At 42.0% G+C, this 27,158-nt stretch overlaps 1 protein-coding gene across 2 annotated transcripts in view; it reads right to left on the reverse strand.

The window, feature by feature from the left end:
* Window positions 1-19,141: 19,141 nt before the first annotated feature.
* Window positions 19,142-27,158, reverse strand: part of LOC146220740 (3',5'-cyclic-AMP phosphodiesterase 4D-like) — a 74,766-nt gene continuing 66,749 nt past the window's right edge. For both annotated transcript variants that reach the window (XM_084693624.1, XM_084693623.1), the window contains one exon: window positions 19,142-26,573. In XM_084693624.1, coding sequence (XP_084549750.1) covers window positions 26,091-26,573 — 483 coding nt within the window. In that variant the 3' untranslated portion in view covers window positions 19,142-26,090. The remainder of the gene's footprint in view (window positions 26,574-27,158) is intronic.

Here is a 27,158-nt window from a genome sequence, read left to right on the forward strand (position 1 = left end):
GATCCGCCCAGAGAACACTGCAACTCCAGCTGCTCTCTCCGTCAACCACTCCTTCACTCACTCACCCCGCTCAACTGGGCGGGGTGGTGGGACAGGTTTGCTTCTTTCCCCACATATTAAATACACATCCACGCCACTCTCTTTTACTGCCAAATCATTTGAACACCATTATGTGATGATAACTAATCCTATCAAAGCATGCTTAATTGTTCTTTATCGCCCACCAGGACCGCTAGCTGACTTTGTGGACGAGCTGGACATGCTCCTCAGCGTCCTCCCGGATGATGGAACCCCCCTGATAGTCCTTGGGGACTTCAACATCCACCTCCAAGGAACGCAGGCTGTTGACTTCTTGTCCCTCCTGACTGCCTTTGATTTGACGCTGCTGAGCACACCGGCGACCCACAAGGCAGGCAAACAGCTAGACCTCGTCCTGACACGTAACTGTATCACTGACTTAACCTCTGTAACCCCACTGCACATATCTGATCACTACTTTATCAAATTCTCTGTCTCTCTCCCTCCAACTCCTCCTACCTCCCCTCCCCTTGTAACTTTCCGGCTCAACCTCCGCTCCCTATCCCCCTCCCATTTCTCCTCTGTTGTAACATCCTCCATCCCTCCCATTGACGAGTTCTCGTCCCACCCCACTAACACTGCCACCGACACCCTGTTAACCACGTTAACTGCATCACTTGACTCTCTCTGTCCCCTGTCAACCAGGCCTGCACAATCTTCTCCCTCCTGCCCGTGGCTTACGGATGTTATTCGTGAAAAGCGGTCCACCCTTCGAGCAGCTGAGAGGAGATGGCGCAAGTCCAAAGACGGTCTGGATCTTGATAAGTATCACTCCCTCCTTAAATCCTTCTCTTCTTACATAACTGGTGCTAAAACCCTCTACTTTCTTAACAAAATTAACTCTGCTTCTAACCCCCACAAACTTTTCTCTACCTTCTCCACCCTTCTTAACCCACCTCCCCCACCCCCCCCCCCTCCACTCTGACAGCAGACGACTTCTCCTCCTTCTTTGAGGAAAAAGTCTCCGACATTAGCAGTCGGTTCCCTCAACCCACCTTTCCTACCCCCTCACCTTTCATGACTGACCCAACTAAATGTCTAAACTCTTTCTCTCCCCTGTCCGAGTCAGAGCTCTCTGACCTCATTCTCTCTCATCGCCCCACCTCCTGCCCCCTTGATCCTCTCCCCTCCCCTCTCTTTCAAACTATCTCCCCCTCTATCATAACTTTTCTGCTCCATGTCCTAAACTCCTCTCTTACCTCTGGCACCTTCCCCTCTGCCTTCAAACAGGCCAGAGTTGTTCCTCTACTCAAAAAACCCTCCCTTAACCCTGCCGTCCTCCAGAACTACAGACCGGTATCACTGCTACCCTTCTTTTCTAAAACAATTGAACGTGCTGTATCTAACCAACTGTCTAACTTTCTCTCTCAGAACAACCTGCTTGACCCCAACCAATCGGGCTTCAAGACCGGCCACTCCACAGAGACTGCCCTCCTTTCAGTCACCACTGCCCTCCAGTCTGCCAGAGCGGCTTCGAGGTCATCCTTCATCATTCTGCTGGACCTTTCTGCAGCGTTTGACACGGTTAACCACCAGATCCTGCTCTACAGACTTGGAGAGATGGGCATCACTGGCACTGCACTCCAGTGGATCTCATCCTACCTCTCGGGAAGATCCTACCAGGTCTCCTGGGGAGGCAAACTGTCAGACCCCCGCCAGCTCTCCACCGGTGTCCCACAGGGCTCCGTCCTTGGACCCCTCCTCTTCTCTCTGTACACCACCTCACTTGGACCAATCATCACCTCCCATGGCTTCTCCTACCACTGCTACGCTGACGACACCCAGCTGTACCTGTCGTTCCCCCAAACCGATCCGGGGATCTCTGCTAGGATTGAGGCCTGCCTCGCAGACATCTCCGCCTGGATGACCGAGCACCACCTCCAGCTAAACCTCGCCAAAACAGAACTTCTCATCATCCCGGCTAAACCCTCCATCTCCCACGACCTGTCAATCACCCTGGGATCTGCGACGGTGACCCCCTCATCCTCTGCCAGGAACCTTGGGGTTACAATGGATGACGAGCTCTCCTTCACGGCCCACATCGCCGCAGGCTCCCGGTCTTGTAGATTCACCCTCTACAACATCCGAAAGATCAGGAGATACCTGTCTGAGCACTCCACCCAGCTGCTAGTCCAAGCACTGGTCCTCTCCAAGTTGGACTACTGCAACTCGCTGCTCGCTGGTCTCCCAGCATGTGCAACCCGCCCTCTTCAGAGGATTCAGAATGCAGCGGCCCGCCTGGTCTACAATCTACCCAGACGCTCCCATGTTACCCCGCTCCTCATCTCCCTCCACTGGCTACCCATCAACGCCCGTATCAGATTCAAGACCCTGGTACTGACCTTCCGAGCAGTGAACGGGACTGCACCTATCTACATCAAGTCTCTCCTGCAACCTTACACCCCCACCCGTCACCTACGGTCTTCTTCAGACAACCGCCTGGTGGTCCCACCGCTCAAGACTGCCCGGTCCCAACACAAGCTCTTCTCCTGCCTGGCGCCCCAATGGTGGAACCAGCTCCCCACCTCCATCAGGGACACTGACTGTCTCCCCACCTTCAAGAAAAGGCTCAAGACGCACTTGTTCCGGGAGTACAACGGCACTTAAGAATGCTTGGCTGGACTTGTTAGTTTCCTCCAGGATCACTATGACTCTTATTGAGTGACTTGTTGCTATTGTAGGTTAGATATAACGAAGTTAAGTCTTGTACTTGCTGTGTAATATTTTACTGTTGATTGTTCTTTTACAGGTACAGTCCTGCACTTTTGTGGTTCATGTTGTTTTAATTTGTAACTTGTATAACTACATGCTCTTATGGGTCTTCCCTTTTGGCACTTGTTTAGCTTTTTCACAATGTATGCTTCATGTTTTGGCTGCTTGCAATGTTTGGGACTATCTCGTTGTTAAGATCAGTGACCTATGCTCTTTTGTAAAGCTCTCTCTTGGAAGTCGCTTTGGATAAAAGCGTCTGCTAAATGAATAAATGTAAATGCATTGAAAACCCTATTCAGGAGCTGAAAAGCACTTTAGAGAAAGAAAAAATGAAAGTCTCTAAAAGTAAATCTAAGGGCTAAACATCTTCACTAAACACCTTTTCCATATATATACAGCCACAGAAGCATTTTATAACTCTTCAAACATCAAGAAAACCATTCAGACAGAAGTTACATGCCAAACTTTGTAAATGCATTGAAAACGCTATTCAGGAGCTGAAAAGCCCTTTAAAGCAAAAAAAAATGAAAGTCTCAAAAAGTAAATCTAAGGGCTAAACATCTTCACAAAACACCTTTTCCATGTATAAACAGCCACAGAAGCATGTTATAAGACTTAAAACATCAAGAAAACTATTCAGACAGAAGTTACATGCCAAACTTAGTAAATGCATTGAAAACGCTATTCAGGAGCTGAAAAGCACTTTAAAGCAAAAAAAAATGAAAGTCTCAAAAAGTAAATCTAAGGGCTAAACATCTTCACAAAACACCTTTTCCATGTATAAACAGCCACAGAAGCATGTTATAACATTTCAAACATCAAGAAAACCATTCAGACAGAAGTTACATGCCAAACTTTGTAAATGCATTAAAAACGCTATTAAGGAGCTGAAAAGCACTTTAGAGAAAAAAAATGAAAGTCTCAAAAAGTAAATCTAAGGGCTAAACATCTTCACAAAACACCTTTTCCATGTATAAACAGCCACAGAAGCATGTTATAAGACTTAAAGTGAGCTCCTAAATACAGTTTTTTCAATGCATTTGCATGGTTTCGTGTAAAACTTCTATTTTACCATGTGAATAGTCAGTAATATCATGTTTACTTAATTGCCACACATGATACATTTCAGCCTAAAACAGGTCAAACGGACTCAAAGCAACAGTATTTCATCCTATCTACCTTGTACTGATAGTTTTGGAGACTTTGAGTTTTGTATTGCTTTAAAGTCCTTTTCAGCTCCTGAATAGCGTTTTCAATGCATTTGCTTGGATTTGTATAAAACTTCCGGGTGAATGCCTAAAACAGGCCAAACTGACTGAAAGCAACTGTATTTCTCCCTATCCACATACTTTTGAAGAGATTTTGACTTTAGAATCAGTTTTGGAGACTTTCAGTTTCTTATTGCTTTGAAGTGCTTTTCAGCACCTGAGTAGCATTTTTTCAATACATTTGCATGGTTTCGTGTAAAACGTCTGGGTTAATGGTTTCCCATCAACTATGACTATTTTACCGTGTGAATAGTCAGTAATATCATGTTTACTTCATTGCCAAACATGATATGACAGTGCTTATATTTCGGCCTAAAACTGGTCAAACGGACGCAAAGCAACAGTATTTCATCCTATCCACCTAGTACTGACAGTTTTGGAGACCACCTTGGATTGTCAAATACCAAATCTGGATATGAATAAGTAGCCTAGCCTGGTTGTCAAAGTATTTTTTAACCAAACCAGCATGGCAACGTCCGATCTCGGAAGCTAAGCAGGGTTGGGCCTGGTTAGTACTTGGATGGAAGACCGCCTGGGAATACCAGGTGCTGTATGCTCTTTTGCTCACTCACTTAGAAACAGAAATCTTGCAATATGCACATGTAGTCCTTCATGAAAGGGGCTGGAAGCTGTTTTCATTTTGCCGAGAGAGAGAGAGAGAGAGAGAGAGAGATAGACCAACTTGGATTGTCAAATACCAAATCTGGATATGAATAAGTAGCCTATGGTTGTCAACGTATTTTGTACGACCAAACCAGCATGGGAATACCCGATCTCTGTGATAACTGTGGAACAGACAGATCATGTTGGGTGGCCATACTTGTAAAAGAAAATGTGTTGGAAAATGTGAAGGAAATATTTAATGATGGGAAAGGGAGGGCAATAGCTATAGAGTTTGATATAAATAATATAACATTTCTGTTAATGTCTATGCACCTAATAGAGGAAGTGGAAAAACGGTTTTCTTTGTTTCCCTGGGGCTGCTCAGGGAATGGTACTCTGGTGGGAGATTTCAATGTGTTCTGTACCAAGTTGGATGTTTATAGGGTTGATAAGTTTCAACAAGATGCAGCACGGACCAGTTTTTTAAAGATGATGAGAGACAATGATTTGATTGATGGAGGATGGGTAATGCAAACAAAAGATAATTTTCTAGGAGGTTGATAGGGAAGGAGTTTTAAAACAAAGCAGGATAGATTTATGTTTGGCATTTCAAGATATAGCAAATAAAGTAAATAACATACAGTATAAATTTACTGGATATAGTGATCATGTAGCAATCACATTTCATTTAGGGAACAGACAAAGAGCGAAAGGGGGTGGAGTGTGGTGTTTGAATGCAAGTGTGTTGTCTGTGACAGAATATAAGGAGAAGGTGAAGGAGTGTGTTAGTGAGCAAATTAAGTGTGAGATGTACAAAGTGAATGTGTGTTGTTGGTGGGAAGGTGTCAAAACATTTGTGAAAAATCTAAGTATTAGGTATTGTCAAAACAGGAACCAAGTGAGAAAGAGAAAGGAATGTGTGCTGAGAGAACGAATGGTGAAAGAATTAACACTAATGGATGAAATCCAAACAGAGACATTGGGGCATACATAAAATTCAAAGGGGAAATATAGCTGCAAGCAGCGATCCGGGTTCCTCCGCAAAATGGCAAAATATTATAACAACTGTAGAAGGTCAAAAGTTGAACAACAAGAGAGCAAAACTACTTCATGTTGGGCCAACTACAATAAGCTGAATGGGGATTTGAACTCATGAGCATCAGGTTACAAGGCACCCTCTCTATCCTCTATGCTACACACCAACTGTTGAGAATGTATGAGTCGATAGGGCACTATTAGCTTTGGTCAGCTTTGGGACAAAGGTTAAGAAACGGTTGACATTTCAAAGTGGAATTGCATGAAATTGTGCATTGTATTTCATAATGATGTCATTCTGTTTAACTAAACAGATATTCAAATTTAAGAAAGGCTAAAAGACTGCGGCTGGATTCAAACTTACAACCTTATACTTTGTAGGTCACTGTCCCGATTCATTGAGCTATTCTCGGTTTTGAATGTTGTCATGTTCAGTTACTGTATAAAAAAGTAAGCTGTTTCTTCTGTGGTAAGAGTTGTTAGATTCAGCCAAAGTTTAAACTACTCAAATTCAATCATATTTTGACATACTAAGGTGAAATTGTTGATGGTACTTCAGAGTGATGTCATCTTGAACCCAATAAGGTTTGAAAACCATCAGTCAAAATTATATTTGATTTATTGACACAAAGATATTGAGGCAATGTGGACATTTACAAATATACACCTCTTTTAGACATTTTGTATTAAATTTCTCATTCCATTTCACCCTATATAAAAACACACCTGCCCGCACACTATCCCAATCCTTGCCGTTTACCTCCCTCCTAGCGCAAGTCACGTCAAAACAGTAATGCTGAAGCGGACGCATAAGGTTTAGATGTCGACCAAAAATTACAATCAAAACACATTGATCGCAACACTGTTTCCAGAATTTCTCAAAGATAGCTTGAAGACCGCTTTCCAGAACCACAGTCAATTTACAATCAATAATAGCCTCATTGGCAATAGGTCTATTGCACAGCCTATGATCAACGCATGACAAATATTAATGTACAATGGCCAACTCTCACTTCCCATTAAACCACACAACATGCACTCTCAGGGTGACCAACAAAATTATTTTAACTAACAAACAACAATATTAGAAACATCTAACTGAAAAAACGCAACAACTGAAATCCCTTGCATAGCTGTTGTAACCAAACTATTTTCCACAAGTTTTGGCGTTTTTGGACATGCCGCATGCATGCTGGGTACCCAAGAGCAGTTTGAGTTAAACAACCTGCTTAATTAATTAAATGGCTGTTAAATGTAAAATCCAACTATAAATGTATAAAAGAGAGAGTTCCAATCAAATCTGAATTATTTCTAAACCTAGAGGTTTAAAAGACAACCTTTGACTAAACTGACATGCACCAACTCAGAGAACTGAGTTTCAACATCCATTTACACATTTAGTCTCTATTTTTTACTCTACTCGTAAGGCATAACTATGTTTAACTTAATGTCTGCACCTCTCTGTCACCAACTGTCTCTGGACTGGGGGCTTCACAGGGTGTCTACAGGTGTAAACAAGTTACATTTAAGACTTTTTAAGACCTTTTAATACCACTTCCAATTGAAATAAAAGACCACATTTACGATGGAAATACAAATCAAAAGTGGAAATATACAGTCATCTTCCCAAACACTGATGTCTGTTCAATATGAACAGTATGGTCAAATGACAACAATTGGTTGAGTTTAAGAACAATGGGCCTCATTCACCAATGTCTTCCTAAGTTATTTCTTAAATTTGTTCTTAAGAAAGTTCCTAAGAAAAATCTATGTGTGATTCATGAAGTGTTCTTAAACAGCAGAATTGTTCTCAGGTGTGTTCTTAGAATGATGAATCCCAATATTTCGTAAGTTGGAAGCTCGTGCCCCGTTGCTCCTATTTAGCATAGGTAAACGCCCTGTTAATACCCATAAAAGGGCACGATATGGCAGGGCCGTGTGCACACTCAGAGAAATGTCAAAACGACGTGGTAAAGACGGTGCAGGCCTCGACAAAAGACAGAAAACCGTAATAATAATTCTGAAGTGGAGGTACAGCTGCAAGAAGTTAACGACAAACGACACATCATATTAAATAGCTTCAGCTGTGGATACAAAGCAATGAATAAAACCGATGCATATGCAATTACTCATGCAGTGAACGCTGTATCTGGAGAAGTGCGCAGAACTGATTGTGGAAAAATAAATGGTTAAACTTTAATCTGAATTCTTAAGCAAAAAAACATAGCCAAGAAATCAGTTGACTATTACAAATATCCATGAGGACTGTTCTTGGTAGCCTAAAGCGTTCCAACAGGTAGCCTACTCGTCGCTCTCTGCAAATACATCGGTATGGTCAAGGAAGATGTGATCCCTCCTCAGGAAACGATCTGCAACATATTGCAGCAGCAATAAATACGCCATTGTGTGGCGTAGTCCTGTGTGCGGAATAAGCCTACTTTGGCTTATAAATACAGTGATAAGTCACTTATTATTTGATGGCAAAGTTCCCTGTTAACATAATTGATTTGAATTGAAGGCAAAGCAAGTTTATAGTTTTTTGAATGACCCATCTCAGAGTAGCTTTATATAATGTACGGTTACTGTATTGAAAAAGAAGAAGTCATAACATAATTGCTGCAGTAAAGGCTTCATTTGCAACAGGACAAGAAATATGCAATATAGCTTCCGTTTACAGTATTACCCTAGCTCTGGCCCTTCTCTGAGCGCCACCACACATTCTAACTCCCCTCCCTTGTCCCACTCCTTTCCCTTGGCCTGGTAGTTGTCTTCCTCTCCCTTCACCTGGTACTTGTCTTCCTCTCCCTAGTCCTGGTACTTGTCTTCCTCTCCCTTGTGCAGGCATTACTGTATTATTACTTTCGTGTGTTGCTCTATAGTGCTCTTTTTCCACACCAGATCAGCCCAAAGAGGTCGTCTTTACTGTCTATACCAAAAGGTCATGCAATTGAAAAAACCTCAACACCTGAGAGTTTCCTAGTTGGGAATCAGCAATGTACAGTATTTGCATAACTTCAGCTGTTTCTCAGTAGCAATGGACGAAAATACAGGGGATATATTTCAGTTTCAATTCACAATATAAACAGCTATTCACTTTGACGTTAGCCAACAATTTAGGTTTTGAACATGATGTTATCTGTTTTGCTGACAGTGTGAAAGCATTGGTAAATTGGGCTGTAAAAATTAATTGTGTCGGTCTTGGTTGAGCTTGTGTGTAAAAGAAGTTCAAGCATTTAAAATTTGTATTTACTATATGCATTTTGTGTCAAAGCAACAAGAAATGTGTTAATTGTACAGCATACACCTAGACAGATGTTGTGCTCACTGTTTTAAGAGTTTAGGAAACTTGTTAAAGGTATTGAAAAAACTGTCAGCGACTTTAAAATACTGTATTTATAGGCCTAGCACACAATGGAAATTCCAAGTGCTTTACAAATGAGCAGAAGTTTAAGTGTGTGTATTTATTAAAACAAACAAAACATTTTAGCAAAATTATGAAAATTATTAGTTGGAAAATTATAAAGTCACTTTATAGGAGAGGAGAGGGGGAGGACGCCGGTCAGGCCTGGCAGGCCCAAACGTAATGTGAGGGTCTGCTGGGAACGGCTGGCGGAACCCTCTGTCAGAAGGAGCTTCAACTCCCACCTCCGGGAGAGCTTTGATCATGTCTCGGGGGGGGCGGGGACATTGAGTCCGAATGGGCCATGTTCCGGGTCTCCATTGTTGAAGCGGCTGACCGGAGCTGCGGCCGCAAGGCGGTCGGTGCATGTCGCGGCGGTAACCCTCGGACCCGGTGGTGGACTCCGGAGGTGAGGGATGCCGTCAAGCTGAAGAAGGAGGCCTATCAGGCTTTATTGGCTGGTAGGACTCCAGAGGCAGCTGATGTGTACCGGCAGGCCAAGCGGAACGCGGCTGTGGCGGTCGCAGAGTCAAAAACCCGGGCATGGGAGGAGTTTGGCGAGGCCATGGAGAATGACTTCCGAACGGCTTCAAAAAGGTTCTGGACCACCATCCGGCGACTCAAGAGGGGGAAGCAGTGCTCTGTCGACACTGTATATGGTGGGGATGGTGCGCTGCTGACTTCGACGGGGGACGTCCTGGATCGGTGGAAGGAATACTTCAAAGATCTCCTTAATTCCACCAACACGCTTTCCGACGTGGAGGCAGAGTCTGGGGACATCGGGGGGGGGGGCCCTTCTATCTCTGGGGTTGAGGTCGCCGAGGTGGTTGAAAAGCTCCGCGGTGGCAGGGCCCCTGGGGTGGACGAGGTCCGCCCGGAGTTCCTTAAGGCTCTGGATGTTGTAGGGCTGTCTTGGTTGACACGACTCTGCAACATCGCGTGGACATCGGGGACAGTGCCTCTGGACTGGCAGAACAGGGTGGTGGTTCCCCTGTTTAAAAAGGGGGACCGGAGGGTGTGCTCCAACTTTCTGGAGAGGAGGGTCCGCCGGATTGTCGAACCTCGGATTCAGGAGGAGCAATGTGGTTTTTGTCCTGGCCGTGGAACAGTGGACCAGCTCTATACCCTCCGCGGAGTCCTGGAGGGTACATGGGAGTTCGCCCAACCTGTCTACACGTGTTTTGTGGATTTGGAAAAGGCGTTCGACCGTGTCCCTTGGGGGCTCATGTGGGGGGTGCTCCGAGAGTACGGGGTACCGGATTCCCTGATCGGGGCTGTCCGGTCCCTGTATGACCGGTGCCAGAGTCTGGTCCGCATTGCCGGTAGTAAGTCGAACTTGTTTCCGGTGAGGGTTGCACTCCGCCAGGGCTGCCCTATGTCACCGATTCTGTTCATTACCTATATGGACAGGATTTCTAGGCGCAGCCAGGGTGTTGAGGGGGTCCGGTTTGGTGACCTCAGGATCGGGTCGCTGCTTTTTGCAGATGATGTGGTCCTGTTGGCTTCATCGGGCCGTGACCTTCAGCTCTCACTGGAGCGGTTCGCAACCGAATGTGAAGCGGCTGGGATGCGAATCAGCACCACCAAATCTGAGGCCATGGTTATTGACCGGAAAAGGGTGGAGTGCCATCTCCGGGTCGGGGAGGAGATCCTGAACCAAGCGGAGGAGTTCAAGTATCTCGGGGTCTTGTTCACGAGTGAGGGAAAAATGGAGCGCGAGGTCGACAGGCGGATCGGTGCGGCGTCCGCAGTGATGCGGGCTCTGCATCGGTCCGTCGTGGTGAAGAAGGAGCTGAGTCGAAAGGCAAAGCTCTCTATTTACCAGGCGATCTACATTCCTACCCTCACCTATGGTCACAAACTATGGGTAGTGACCGAAAGAACGAGATCGCGAATACAAGCGGCCAAAATGAGCTTTCTCCGCAGGGTGTCCAGGCTCTCCCTTAGAGATAGGGTGAGAAGCTCGGTTATCTGGGAGGGGCTCAGAGTAGAACCGCTGCTCCTCCGCGTCGAGAGGAGCCAGCTGAAGTGGCTCGGGCATCTGATTAGGATGCCTCCTGGACGCCTCCCTGGTGAGGTGTTCCGGGCACATCCCACTGGGAAGAGGCCCCAGGGAAGACCCAGGACACGCTGGAGGGACTATGTCTCTCGGCTGGCCTAGGAACGCCTAGGGGTCCCCCAGGAAGAGGTGGTGGAAGTGGCCGGGGAGAGGGAAGCCTGGGCCTCCCGGCTTAGGTGGCTGCCCCCGCGACCCGAACCCCGGACAAGCGGCAGATGACGGACGGAAAATTATAAAGGAGGGAAATATTCCATTCTAAATTAGAACGGACGAAAAAGGTATAACTACTTATTTTGCGCAAACATGTCAGCTCTCAATTGTGCGTAAGAGTGCTCTTGGGTGTGCGTTACTTCCGTTCTTACCTAAGAACAAATCCAAAATAAGAAAACATTGCTGAATGCCAGAATCTTTGTGAAAACTGCGTTAGTGGGGTTTGAGAACAAATTTGTTTGTAAGAACATTTAGTGAATGAGGCCCATTGACTAAATGTGTGTAATGTGAAAGGATTAAAAAAATGTAATTGCTGTCCTAAATCATATTTTTATTACACAAGGGTGGAGCAGAAACTAGCAATTCCATGAATCCCATGGAAACAAAGGCAAATGTGTGAGATGAACTGATGTGGAGCACAAATCATCCAAGGAGCAGTATTTCTCTTGAGTGGTTTTTATTCAGATGACTAATCATTGGATTCAGGTCAAAAGTCTATAACTTGAACTGGTTTAATTACTTAAGACACTAAAAGTCAGCAGCTTGGCATGCTGGGATATGGAAAGGATTAAAAATGTAGACTTTCATCAAAGTAAAAAATGCTGGTTTGTCCTTTTTCATCAATGTCCTCAAAAAAGCAGTCTGCAGAGCTACTGTGGGGTGACTGTCTGTCTGGAGGGCTGGCAGGCAGGAGCAAGCAGGGCCTGCAGGTAGGCAGTCAGGGCAGGCCAGCTGGATGAAGCTGTCCTGCTAGTGGGGGAACAGCAAGGAATCTGTTTTTCTCTCAGCATCCTCTGTTGAACTCTGTTGAGCCAGCCTCTGCATGACCCTCCAGATCTGTAAAAGTGAAGAAAAGATCCATGTCAGTTGTGAAAAATGAAGCTTTTGACATCTACACTTGACATAGAATACAGTTTTGACTGTGAAATGCAGTGGCATTACTTGAACTTGAATCCAAATGTGTTGACCTGATGGAATCCCGGCCATGCACTCAAAACATTTGGCTCAATTCCAGGCTCTGGCAAGAGAATTTAGCTCTAAACTTGTCAATATACACATCTGACCAAAGACCAGCTCGACCTTTGCCTGTAAACAGTGATTCTGACTGAGACCTTTAAATAGGCTGACTGAGTGAAAGTAGCCTGGCTAACGTAGGTCGCTTTCTAAGGATAATGACAAGAGAAATAGGCTTGTTTAAAAAATCCTATATACTGGCTACCTTCAGCAGACTCTTGTCTACAAAAAGCAGCCCTCCCTGACGTTTTAGGACTAGAATTTTGTAAATTACGATATTGTTTACACACTGCCAGTGAGTGAGCGAGCCGAGTCTGTCACTGAGGCTAAGTCAAAACAATGTACCCCCAGGACGCAGTCTCACTCCACTTGCAAGTTTTCCACAAATCACTTAAAATAATCGGAGCATCTGGCTAAAAGCACAATTCCCACATCTCCTAAAGTCTGCCCTCCTCGACATTTTTGGTGTTGACCGAACTGTGAAATGGTGAATTTATGAACATGACGCGACCAAAACATGGCTGCCGCCAAAGCCTATGCGGTCTCCCTGGCGCATAGGCTTATTACAAAGACGTTCAGGACCCAAATCAAAGTTCTGAGCCGACAGGTCTGTGGGGAATCGCTTGTTCTCCTAAAAGCCGCCCTCCTTTACCTTTTTGATGAATTCGCTGAGATGCTACATGATTCAGAAATAACACAGTGGGAAAAAGCTAGCTACTTTTCGAGTTCGGTTTTCCGTCACTTCAAACTCACGATCTAAAGGTCTCGAATTGCTCAAACCTTCACCATAATTCAAGAGTAGTGTACTTTCACGAGCTAAAATGTGTAAAAATTGGACTTAGCTGTGTTGGAGGCAGCCACATTCGATATCAGGCGATTCCAGTTGAAAACAACAATGGCCGCCGAAAAACAATTTATATTCGTAACGGCTGCGATTGGAAGCAAAATGAAATAGGAGCTAAAGACCAAGGGTGGGGGCTGGGTCAGCATACCATTACCAGAAAGGATGTGTGTGCGTCTCGCCAAGCTTGCGCATGTGTCAAGTAGGTTGACAACTTGTCCCTCTTTGCGCTGTATCACACAGCATATTCAATATGCGACGTGCGGGACAAGGTTGAAAATCATAGAGTTAATATAGCTAGAGACAGCTACTTCTGTCTTCCAAGATGGCGTCCCCATTCATTTCTATGAAAAGTGCTCAGTGGCGCAGTGAGGCAAGCGAGAGCTCCTAATGGAACGCGCCATATTTCCAGACCGATATTAGTACAGTAGTATTATACATGCAGGGCCTATACGTTGTTCTTTTTGCTTAGTGTTTAATAGTTTAACTGCTTATGTATTGAGTCGGATAAATAAACTGTAAACTTGAATATCTGGCTCCGTCGTTGTTCTAGCCTATTAAGCCTATACCTTTGTTACTATTATAATGATGATGAGTGTTGTTTACTATTACTAGCTTATTGTTAACGCCATCGTTGTGGTGTTAACTGACTTAAAGTTCTAACAATATAACAACCATAACAATATTGATGTTATGATTGAGAATATGATCAGACATGATTGACTCATCTTTGTCTTTGCCTCGAATAACATGTCAACAATATATAATGACGCTGTACCATGCCACGATATTATAACTAATTATATTAGGCTATAATTACGTTTGTCATGCCATGAGCATAATAGCGTTCATTACGAAATGGTTAAATCTGCTTTAAAATAACTGAAATTTACTCTACAAACAACCGTCATAGATGTGCAACCATTTGTAAAACATGCTGCAATAAAGGCAGGCATCTGTAGATTATCAAATCATTTCTCCTTGTTCTCATTCAGCTCAGGTAAATCAGCAATTTGCTGATGCTCCCTTTTGTGCTCGTTAAAAAAAGGAAAAATTATTCTAGGAAAAAGATAGTAGTATGAGCCAGGTTTGAGAATGGAACAAAAAGTATTGGGGGAGATAGTTTTAGATATGTTGACTGGAGTTAATAGAATAAAAACGACCGGACGAGTCGGGTAGAAAATCGGAAATGCAATACCACCTACATCCACCGGGGCTGTTGCCTCAAGCCGAGGGGTGGGGGCTTGGTGAAAATGCTGTGCGACACAACGCAAAGCGGGACAGGTGGTCACCCTAGTGTCAAAGAGCAGGATGAGCCTGTGAGAATTTGGAGCGCGTGCTGTGGAGCAATTCAAATGAATTCAATCATATATAGACATACCAAGGTGAAATTGTTTATGGTACTTCAGAGTGATGTCATCTTGAACTTCTATTAGGTTTGAAAAACCATGAGTCAAAATTATATTAGATTTATTGACATAAAGATATTGAGGCAATGTGTACATTTACATAAATACACCCATTTCAGCCATTTTGTATTGCATTTCTTATTCAATTTGACCAATTATAAAAACATGTATTCTACACATCTGTAACAAATTTCAAGTCGATTGGATCTATGGTTCATGAAGAGAAGGGTTTTGAAGGTTGTACCAAATGTGGACAGTACAGCAAAATCTATCATGGCGAACCTTATTGGTTCCTGAGGCTTTTTTGTTCCCCATGAGAAAAAAGGCATTTACACAAATTTTCAGGCATTTTGGAATAATGGGGCGCTGGGGAAATCATGTAGACTTTGAGCGTGTTTTATAGCGCCACCTATGGGCGCACATGGGCCACTAGCCATGTGGGAGTGAGGGACCTGTTGAATCATTGGGCCAAATTGGAAAAAATCGGGTTCAGGACTTTTTGAGCTGTTCGGCCATTTAGCGGAGAAAAATAATAATAATAGGAATACTAACAAAAACAATAGGTTCCCTCCTACCGGAGGAACCCTAATTAGAAGCTTATGAGAAAGAAAAATGTCAAGGGGCAATAATTAGGAGCAGGGCTCAATATGTGGTGGAAGGGGAAAAATGTACATGTATTTTACTTTTTTCCTGGGCCTGGAAAAGCAGATACCGTGCAAAACATATATAAGGGAAATAGAAAATGAAGAAGGGAAGATAGTGAATGATTATGTAAGGGTGTTGGAAACGGTACAGGGGTTGTATAGCAATTTATTAAGGAAAGGTGGTGTGGATCAGGGTAGTATGGGAGAGGTATTAGAGACCGTTGAGGCTAGGTTAACAGACTGTGATAGGGAGGTATGTGAAATGGATTTGTCAGAGTTTGTAAAAGCGGCCATCAAGAGTCTGTTGACTGGCAAAAGTCCCGACTCGGATGGCTTAATAAGTGAGTTTTATAAATGTTTCAGTGAGGTGTTATGTCCCATTTTGTTGAAGGTATACAGAGAGATGGAAAGGGGAGAGCAGGGGCCTGTACTAGGAATCAAGATTTGTCGTTAGCGAGGTAACTTCAGGTTCAACCCAGGGTTTTCTGTACTACGATGGTGGATCACTTGTTAACGGGGTAGATCGCCATGGTAACACATGCTGAACAGCTAACCTGGTCGGGAGCAGGTTAAGTTGGAGATCAGAGATCAACCGGTATAAAAACCCCGCCCACTAACTCATTCTTGACGATAATGTCGTCACCGTTCATAGAAGTTCCTATGGAGCTTGGTACGCGGATTGTCAGAGGTGCGCTCAGAAGAAACAGAACATTTAGAGACTGACAAAACCCTTTCGCATCAGTATCTTTCTGAAAGATATAGGTTATTAGCAGAGGGAATTACGTATATTGCCAGCTTCTTGAGCCGTATTTGGCCAATGCTACACATTGAAGCTGTGCACTCACAGTCCCCCAGACTGTATGCATATCGTTTAGTTATTTCGCTAGGGGTACTTTGATAGTGTGGGTGATGCAGAGAACCTGAGCAAGAGCAAGAACAAGGTCTGCTCCACTATTTGCAACAGATTTTCTTTAATGGTTGTTGCCACCATATTCTGATTAATGTCGTGGTGAAAAATAGATTTCAAAAGTGCCCTTTGTAAAAACTTTGGACTCTAATATGTTGACAAAATGAAACAAGGTTTTTCACTCAATGTTCTGATTTCCCTTCTGGCAATGTATGCAAAGGATATCATATTTTACAACTTAACCCATTCTGTTGTCCTTGGGTTGCTTTGAGCCATTTTCTAATCATTTCCATATCAGAAATGTTTTTTTTCCCCAATCAAAACCTTTCAAACCAAGAAGAACAATGGGTATCTGTACAAAGCTCTTCACAAGTGATACATATATGATTATTTCACTACTTTCATTAAATTTTGATGTTTCATTCACTTTTATAGCATTTTTAGGACATTGAAAGAGATAAGTGGTGAAAACCCCCAGAAAAGATTCAAACGGCAAAACATGAAAGCCACAAAAAGGTACTAAAAAGACCAAAACGTAAAACAAAGTTTAACAAATACATCCTAATGTGTTCTCCCTTCCCTAGGAATACTGAAAAATATGTCAGTGTAACTAATTTTAGTGCCATTCATTCAGTCAATTACTATAGTTTCTCATTCCAGTTTTTCTGTCTCCAGCCTTGTTTTTTTAATTAAAAGCCTCTAATAATCGAGCTCCAGTTCTTAAATACAAATTATAAGATTTTAGCAAAGGTAGGCCTATTAGCCAATATAACTAGAGAGGGTACAATTTCTGGTGAAATTGGGTGAAATAGTGCCAGTGACAACGTTGTTACAGTAGCTTGTTTCAAAGGGGGTTACTTGTTTCAAAGGGTGTTCTTAATGAATTATGCAATATGAGTAGGCTAAATGCTTGAAAATATCACTAGAAGGGAAAACGGACCCACCAACAACTGAAGCGAGCAAGCACACCCTACAATTTCTGGGGAAATTTCTGGGAAAAAGACACAGTTGTGTCTTTTTACAATGTAAAAATGAGCCTTAGGGGGGCAAAAATAAAAAAGAGTTGGTTGAGGGGCAGTTCTATGGGCGTATGTGAAGCCCTCTGTGACATCCTTGCGTGTAAAAATAGCTATACAAATAAATTTGATTTGATTTTAGTAGACACTGTTTGATAGCAATAGCTTTTCTCTGCCTAACTAGTAATACAATAAATCTGCAACATATGCAACCAGTTAACAGATCAAAAATTCACATATCCTTGTGATCATCCAGATGACAGTTAGTTTTAAGGTTACCAACAGTTTAATGTTTAAATAAGTTTGCTCATAAGTGTACCCTAATTTAGTTTATTGGTGTTTGGTAACGAAGGGCCTCCTTTGCATCAGTGACAAACAAGTAATTAATACGAAGACAATTGATGGCAGCATTATTCATAGCAATTAGTTTCTAAGTAATTATTAATTTGACTGTCAATCATAAATATAATACTAAAATATAGCTGCAAGCAGCAATCAAAGGGGCCAAGCATCATTCGATATGGAAATTCAGTAGCTAAAGCAGCAAAGCAACTTTTCATAAAAAACATTCATGTCATTTTGAGACAAAATGCACTGGCTACATGTAGCAGCGTTATATCTACAAAGCACAAAAACTCTTATCTTTTTCTTGACAATGAAACGTTATCGTTACCATTATGATTATACTGCGAGACAGCTACTGTGGCATACCTGGCTTCGCCAAACAGATCCAGTGTCACAACGTCTGTGACTGAATTCGATCCTACGATCTTGCGTTCCAAAGCAGCCCGTCTTATCCCAGTGAGCTATTCTCGCTGCTTACTTACTTAATTTTACTTTACTTACTTTTCGGTTAATTTATTAAAAAAAGGAAGCCGTTTCTCCCGTGGCGAGCTTTGTCAGCTTTGACCCAAGTATAAACAGCTGTAATTCAGTCATATTTTGACATATCAAGGTGATTATGGTAGGAACATGATTAGATGACATGCTTGTGATTACATTATCAAAGTTTCGTCTCCATACGGTAAACCGTCGCAGAGACAAGGCCTCACGTCCGGTTTGGCGTGCTCTTTGTCAAAATTGTTTGCGCGTTACTTGTGAACAGTTTGACTCAACAATAAAATGTTGATAACTTTTTATCAACATTTGGCATGGTCTGAAGATGGTCTGAAGATGATCTGTTGCGATTTGCATGAAAATCGGAGCAACGGCCTAGGACGAGTTCGTAAAAGTAGCAATTTCTTAAGATAAAAAATGACGGAAACACTTTCGGGACGACAATGACGCCATAAGGTTCATTCGAATTGTCTGCATCCATGGAATCCAATGATACCTCAATTAAGAAAAACAGTCTCACAGTTCAAAAGTTGTGGGCGTAAACGCACCTCCAACTTTGACGCCTTGGTGGCGCTATAGAGCTTCAGGGATCGACATGAAACTTTGCTGACGATAATCAGGAGACCGTTCCAAATCAGTGTGCCAAATTTCAAAACTTCGCACTAATCTGTTCTGTGGGCTGCCATAGACTCCTAGTCCTAAGTATAAATATAAAAATATAAATCCCCTGACAATGAAACGTTATCATTACCATTATGATTATACTGCTAGACAGCTACTGTGGCATACCTGGTTTCGCTTAACAGATAATGCAGTGTCACGACATACTTGAAGACTGTGGCTGGATTCCATCCTACGACCTTGCGTGTCAAAGCAGCACATCTTATCCCAGTGAGCTATTCTCTCTGATGGAAAATGCTGTGTTCGGTTACATTATAAAAAAAAGGAAGCCGTTTCTCCCGTGGCGAGCTTTGTCAGATTTGACCCAAGAATAAACAGCTGTAAGTCAGTCATATTTTGACATAATCAAGGTGATTGGGGTAGGAAGATGATTACATGACATGCTCGTGATGACATTATCAAAGTTTCGTCTCCTTACTCCTTTTTTTTTTTTTGCAAATTATTGGAAATTTGATTGAATTTGAACATTTGTTTGAGAAATTATTTTTGTAATCAAATTAGATACAACACCCCTGAGTTTGACATACAATAGAAGCCATACTTGGTAGCCTACCTGGAGAAACATCTCTTACTTGTCTTCTTGAAATCTGTGATCCAGTAGTATCAGGTTGGAAGAGTACAATTACATACCAAAAGCTGGGTGATACCAATCAAAATCTGTGCTTGAAAGAGTAATGACATGACAACTTTTCTTAAAATGTACTTGGATGTTGATACTTAATGCAAATGATCTATTTCTGTGTTTGAAATTAAAAACATTTTAATAAAATGTGTAAAACACGTTTTTACAAACAATACAAGTGTGTAGACAGTGAGAAACAATAGTTATAATATTTAATATTTTGTATTTAAGGCTGTAAGGTTGAAAAAGTTGTAGAATTTCCATTGCATTGTGCATTGCGACTTTCCATGAATTGTATTTACCGAGGTTTCTTTCTGGACCATCAAAGTTTATGAGCACATGGACAGGTAACCCTTTTGAACTGAAACATTTACTGTTTTGCATACTGTGAGGATCCAGCAAAGTGTGGGCCTTTGAACTGCTTTGATGTACTGTATTAGACCTATATCCCATCCAGTTACTGCAGCTGTTGTTGAACAAAGAGTTCTCACCTTAGCTCTCTCCTACTCTTAGCAATAGCACTTATTACAGTATATTTTCCCACTGAGGAAAAGTTCAAATGCCCTGAACATGTATCTAAAGCAGACTAAAGAGGAAAAACATCTGTGCACACGGGTGCGCGCACACAGATACTCAAATGCACTCGCACAAGCGCACACTAATAAATAAGAACATTGTTTAAGGCACAGCCCTGAGGCCAAATACAAGTGGTGTGTCACATCTGGTCTAGTTTGTCTCCCTCCCTTCTTACCCCCACAAATGACATGTTTGTCATTATATCCATTTTATCACTTTGTACAGCAGATGGAGAAGTATATATAATAATAAACATTCTGTCAACAAAGGTTTTTCCAAATACAGCAACACCATCGCCATTAGAGATGATAGAGTAAGAATCATAATATTTACATAATAAAACATTATGTACAGCTTAATAAATATATATACGGTCTGTAAACAGAGACAAACAAGAAAAGTCCATTAACAGGTAAGGTTGTCCGGTGAGGAAAAGAAACAAAAAACATGGCACGCTAATTGTAATAATAAAAACGAACATATTACAACTATTACGTCAAAATTCAATTGTAAAGCCAGGATCAAGTCTCTGGACACAAGTCATTAATCCTTAATGTCTGAAAGATGATAGTATATTGAAGTACATATCTTAGCAACAAAACAAATCCCGAGCTCTAAATAGGCGGTCCACCAAATGTTGCTAGCTACGTGTGTTCTACAAAGTGCTGTCTTGACATAGGATGGCATAACAGTAACATAAATAATGTATCCATGTAACACTGTCTACTAAGAACCATATTGCATTTATATTGAGACACATCCATAATGCACTCAAACACTTGCTGACAGTGCACTACTTCTCATTACAGCAACTGTAAGTGCACATAATTTCTTCTGTAATGCATTTCTGTATACAGATGTTTCATAGTGGAAGTGTAAAAATGTTTAATAAATAACACCTAATAAAACGTTTTGAAAAAGAAAAAGCCACTTGACAAAAGGGTGTGTGTGCATTGTGCAAGTTAAGCAAAGAAGAAGAAAAAGGTTTTGGCATAAAAGGAGAGCAATAGGGTTAAAGTGACATATTGTGCCGCAAAACACGTTGTATTGAAATGGAATAATGGAGCATAAAGCACAATGTATTGGGTGTGCACAATGTATTTTGTACAGGCTTTGCTACAAATCCTGCTACAGTACTTTCTTAACAATGACTAAGGAGTATATACATTTATGTACTCTGTGAATCCTTAGGGCAAAGGTATGCTTCGCATTTGAATGCAAAGTATGCATTTTATGTAACACAGCTTTCATTAATAAAGTAGCAACTTCCAAATCTATATAGATTATTGTCCAATGTGAGATTTTTGCGAAAAAAATATCAAAAGATGATTTGCTTGCGAAGTCAATTTGCTTAAGTGTATGGCATTAAAATAGCACAGATTAGAAAAAAAGTGATTGTCAAGCTCTGGTTATTAAAAAAAATCGGTTTGCAGATGATGGCATTCTATCACACAATGCAACAGACACACATTAAAGATCCCATGATATGCTGTTTTTGGATGCTTTTATATAGGCCTTAGTGGTCCCCTAATACTGTATCTGAAGTCTCTTTCCCAAAATTCAGCCTTGGTGCAGAATTACAGCCACTACGAGCAGTCCCACAATGAGCTTTCCTCAGGACGTGCCGTTTCTGTGTCTGTACATATAGAAATTTAGCTGACGCTCTTATCCAGAGTGGCACACAGTGTCTGTAGCTTTAAATGCTATGAGGAAGAAAGAGGCGGGGCTTAGACCCCGAAGCCATTTGTTTTGAGAATAATGGCTGGCTGATGAAGTTATTAGGTGCGTTCGACATGACCAGACTTCATGTGGCGCTGCAGCCGGCTGACTTGAAACAGTGAATTCTGGTTAGACTTTTTGTCCGACTTGAGACGGCGCCGAGGATACGTTACTGTGACGTTGCCATCAAAGTACGGTGAGATCGATACGAGAACTGCCGGCTGTGTAGCCGAGTGCATTTTCTCAAGAGCAACTGCACGGGTTCAAGTGACGATACAGCTATTTCATGATTGGCCAGACTCACACACGACAACTTTGACGCATGTTTTGTAATATTCGGACACCTTCAGTTTGCCAACGCTCCAAAAAGTTTAATTGAATTAAAAATAATCTAATGAACGTATTTTGAAAAAAAAAAAATTGAATTAAAAATGTGTTGAAGAAAGGGTTTTAGTCAGCCTATTCACTAACGGAAAGACTAGGCCCTTGCACACTGAGTCCGAAATTTGTATCCGAAAAGTTTGCACGTTAAAAAGAAATACGACCTCACGTTATGTCAATCGCGCTTGCACACTGGTAGCAACAGTCCATAAGCTGCAGCCAGATTTGATCACAGGTCTCCCTCACAATCTTCCCTACAGTGCTGATGCCCAACCAAAAACTGCTGGCAATGGTGGTGAATGAGTCCCCAGTGCTCAGATACCTAAAATGATACATATAGCCCATTATTATAGCACACAAAATAATTGTGTTGTATTGAATGTTTGTTGTGTGTGTGTGTGTCCTATGTTTGAGCAAATCATCAAACTGATCCACTGACATTCGGAGGTACATTTTTAATTTCTCCGGATCATTTCTGAGCTCCTTGATAAGGAGATGAAACTCTCCTATCCTCTCTGCGCAACTTCAGGATTGGATGGACCCAATATTTACTATTTCTCCTAATTTTTCTCTTTTAAATAATATAGAGGGCAACAAAACCATCCTCACTGCTTGACAAATACATTTAGAATTTTTTCGCAAACGTTTAATAAATTCTAGTGCTGTCAGTTTAACGCGTTATTAACGGCGTTAACGCAAACCCAAATTAACGCCGTCAATTTTTTTAATCACACGATTAACGCTCTTTCTGGCCTAGCAAGCTTTTTCGTTTTTTTTCACATGCTGTTGCAACAACTGCCGACGTTAGAAAAACTACAACACCACACCGGATCTAGCTATACCGGAAACAAAACAACAGGCACGCCACACACACTTGTTTAGCTTGCGAGCCGGCTAAAGAGTAGTAGCAGAGCCCCTTTACGGATATTACACATTCTCTGGCAGTAGGCTAACGTTACGTTTTGAGTGGATGGCGAGCGCGAGACGCCGAAATGGATGCCAATAAGATTTTGAACGGAAAGTTTACTTTTAAAAATGTGCCAAATGGTTCCATTGACGAGAACAAAGTGATCTGTGTGTTTTGTCGTTGTAAACTGAGCTATCATCGCAGCACGTCCAGTCTGAAATACCATTGATGGCCAAGCACACAGCTGATGCGATTCATGCAAATTCTCCTCCCCCTCGTCAAAGCCAGGCGATTGCAAAGTTGTTTTCAATAAAAAAAGATTTTGCACGAAGCAATCCGAACCACTTTTCCATGGTGATAAGAGCATTCAAATTTGAAAAAAGAATGGGACAAAAAGAAATCAAGGGACATTTAGAATAGATAAAAATGTGCGATTGTGATTAATCGCAAGTTAACTATGACATTAATGCGATTAATTGCGATTTAATATTGTAATCGTTTGACAGCACTAATAAATACGCATCGGACTCAGTGTGCAAGGTGTCTGTGCGTGATGAATTTTAGGCTGACGAATACGAAAAAAACACATACGAAAATTTTGGACTCAAGTGTGCAAGGGCCTGTTTAATTATAAATAAAGTAAAGTAAGCAAACAGCGCTTGATCGGCCATGACTGACATCAACGCAGAAAACCACGGGAAGCTGGAATGTCCGACTTCACACAGCCATTTTCAACTCCTCCCCGACTGCAAGCGGCTACTCTCGCCGGTCGTTTCATGCAGCCGCAGTCCATGTCAAACGCACCAATTGGCTGGCTAACCAGCTCAGCTTAAACCTAAATGGCTGCTGCAGCCACATAAATGTTAATAGCTACAAATGGCTGAAGCTGCCATTTCATGTTTACAGATGTGTATGTTATACTGATTTAGGCTACTAGATCTCAATATTTCCAAGTTCTAAAAGAGTACAAAAATATCTATAAAACACTAGCTTGTCCTGACACAATAACAAACGGCATCCAGTCCTGACCAAACGACACTCTTGCTTCCAAAAACGAGAGAGAGATCTAACAAAAGTCTGAGGATCCAACGTAGAAATTAGGAAAATATGTGAGAACAACACAATCCCTTTTTTAGTTGTTTCCGCTATTTCAGCTCAGCGTGAGAGAAAAATGCATTGCTTCTTTTACTATGTCTATGACTATGATCATCACTATCGGAAAACGCACAATTTAATTGGTCATCAACAAGTGTATCATAGCAACAAGCACGAGACTGTGGCGAATCCAGTGTGCAAAATTGATTTAGTTTACATTTATTTTTTGTGAGTGTATGTGTCGTGATAGATTTATTGTTTGATGCAAATAATTTCAGCTGGCTCAGCCAAAAAATATCAGATGGAGGCTCAATTTGGCTGACAAAATTATTAGCTGGCTTTGGCTGAAACTCAAGAGGCGGCGCTTGGCGGCGGTTTCAGGGTCTAGCGGGGCTAACTGCCATGCTTTGGTCGTTTGCAAGCCATGATGTCTCTCAAGGAAAAACCAATATTGCGCTCACACGGTCATAACTCATGTTCTCATTGGTGGGCCAAATTATCTGTGTGGGCAAAGCACAGAAAGGGGAGTTAACCTTCCCTATTATGACTTCATTATAGGAACCTTTTCAAAACCAAGTGTTTGAGCTTTCATTTTTTCGCGTAGAAGAATACCCAGGGCTTGGTTTACACCTATCGAAATTTCTACTGAGGGACCAAAGGCAGGCTAAGGGAACTCATATTAATGTTAAATAAACTCCTAAAGTGAAAATGTCATGTCATGGGACCTTTAATGGATGGGTTATCTGTGTTGAAATACACAAAAAAGCATTATTTCGGATAAATACTTAGCAATATATAAATGTACTATTCACCCTAGTTCTTTGTTTTGTGAAATCCAATATTTTTTGTCATAAACACCAATATAAATAAACATAATTTTAAAGATTTTTTGGGGGTGAGCTGCAACAGTATTAATCTAGTTATGTAAAAAATGGAAAGGGTTTTTAAATACATAGATGAATTGATGGTTTACAAGACAAGTCGTTTTATGCTAATGTTAGAAAGGTGTTTTTGTATATCTGGTCTTCATAACCACAGAGGGTAAAATCTGAGTTCATTTATATAAATAACCCCTAAACCAGATGTCATCAAATACATAAATATCTGGATGGTAAAATAATTGTAAAAAATTGAGCAATGGAGGGTAGCAGCGAAGTCACTAAGCGCAAGCGCACAATCCCAGAAAGACCACATTAATATTTTCTAAAAAATGAAGTATGATAACAATGATTGCAATATGACAAATATTATTTTCCCTCTCTCTCTGTTAATAAAAGTAAAATACAAATATATTCGTCTTACATACAATACAAAAACTGAGGGGGTTGAAACTGCCTGTTCAGCTGTGGTTTCTACCAGTCTGGTTTCAAGGAAGACTTGAACTTTAGAAAAAGGGTATCTTTGTATATGATCCTTGTATATTTCTTTGTTTCTCTCCCGCAACATCCCTCATTGGTTTTTCAGATGCTCCTTTTCTCCCTTCAGCTGGAAAAACAGCTTAGTTGAACTGGTTACACATTACAGCCCGTTTTTCTCAGTCTATCTCTCTTTCTTTGAAGCTAGTGTTCTGTCAAAAGCGTTCCTTCTCAAGCTGTGGTCAGGAGTCATACAACATCCAGTCTAGAAGTCCTGTTTACATCCTGTTCTGACAGGAATTAGGCAGGGCTAGAGGAGGTTAAGGTAAGAATGCAAAATATAATTGTTAACCTTTTGAACTACTTTTAGATCAAATGTGTCCCGCCTAAACAGTGGGAAAACACACACCTCTCTCGCATAGCCTGAATTCACCAAAAAGGTAAACAAAAATTTGGCGAAAAGTTGACGGAAATATTTCCTGAGTGCCATAGTGTGGAGCTCCGGGGGTGTCTTGTAAGGTGGGGTAAACTACCCTGTTTGCATTAGGCAGAGTTAAGTGTGGAGAGGCCCGGGCTTGAGGAGTGCAAGTGCACTTTGGAATGAGGCCGTTACTACCACCATCATCGCTAATAGCTAATATTAGCATTTGCCTCAACCCTTCTATTCATCGATACTCGAAATGTCTCAAAAGTTTAACAAACCGCATGTTTCCTACCAATGCTATGTATCAGCCAGTCTCTGTTCCCCCACCTCTTCCTCCTCCTCCTCCTCCTCCTCTAACTCTGCCATACTAGGTTCTCTGGGGATCCCCACCTTCCCTTCTTCCCCTACTGCATCCTCCTCTTTCACTTGCTCATGTAATGGGACCTCTGTTGACTCAGACTCCTGAGTACAGAGCGTCTTGGAGTCGCTGCAGCTGTTCTCCTCCTCTTCATCTTCTTCCTCGGGCTGGCTGCCACTGTCTTTCTCTGTGTCTGACTCCCCATCCTCCTCCAGCGTGAGCTCGAACTGGAACTTGTCCCCTCCGAAGGGCCGGCTGCCGTCCTCAGGGTCGTCTTGTGCAGGTGAGGGGCTCTGTGGGATAGTGCTCTGGTACCACTCCCTATTGTCCTCCAAGGTGTCCAGGATGTCTTGGGCATCCGGGTGCACCAGGTCAGCCCATGTCTCCCACAAGGGGTGGACAATGTAGTCAATGAAGCCCACCTGGAGAGGGAAATTGGTGTGGGACACATGCTTTAAGTCATAGTCAAAAACCTTTTGCCGTAAATGTATTTTCTGATTTACAATAATCTACTGAAGGGTCACAATGACCCAAGGATAACACAAGGGTTTAGCAAATACCATATTTCTTCGATAAACGCCACGGCATTTACTACACAATGTTTATTTTTAAACGTTCATTTTTGGTGCAGCATTTATTTGAGGGCGGCGTTTATTTGAAATATGGTATTCTTGGCTAGTTTGAACAGTACAGTCTTCTAAATCACCGATTAAGCAACGGGCAAAAGTCTATGTTAGCTAGACTAGCTTGGAAGTTGCTTTGGATAAAAGTGTCTGCTAAATGCATAAATGTTATGTAAATGTAGCTAGCTCTATGTCATCTGCTTGTGATGTGTAAGGAATGCAAGAACAGCACCTACCAACTGTAGCCATATAAACTAGTTTAGCTTGCTAACGCAGGACTACCTGCCTTTCCAGTTATTTCAAAAGATAATCTAGACCAGCGTTAGCAATAGGCTAGACTGCTATTCGTTTTCTGGCTATTTTTTCATAAGCTTCCCATCTAAT

Source organism: Hypomesus nipponensis, chromosome 27 (genome assembly GCF_054491055.1).
Source record: "Hypomesus nipponensis isolate SF chromosome 27, ASM5449105v1, whole genome shotgun sequence".
Classification (NCBI taxonomy): domain Eukaryota; kingdom Metazoa; phylum Chordata; class Actinopteri; order Osmeriformes; family Osmeridae; genus Hypomesus; species Hypomesus nipponensis.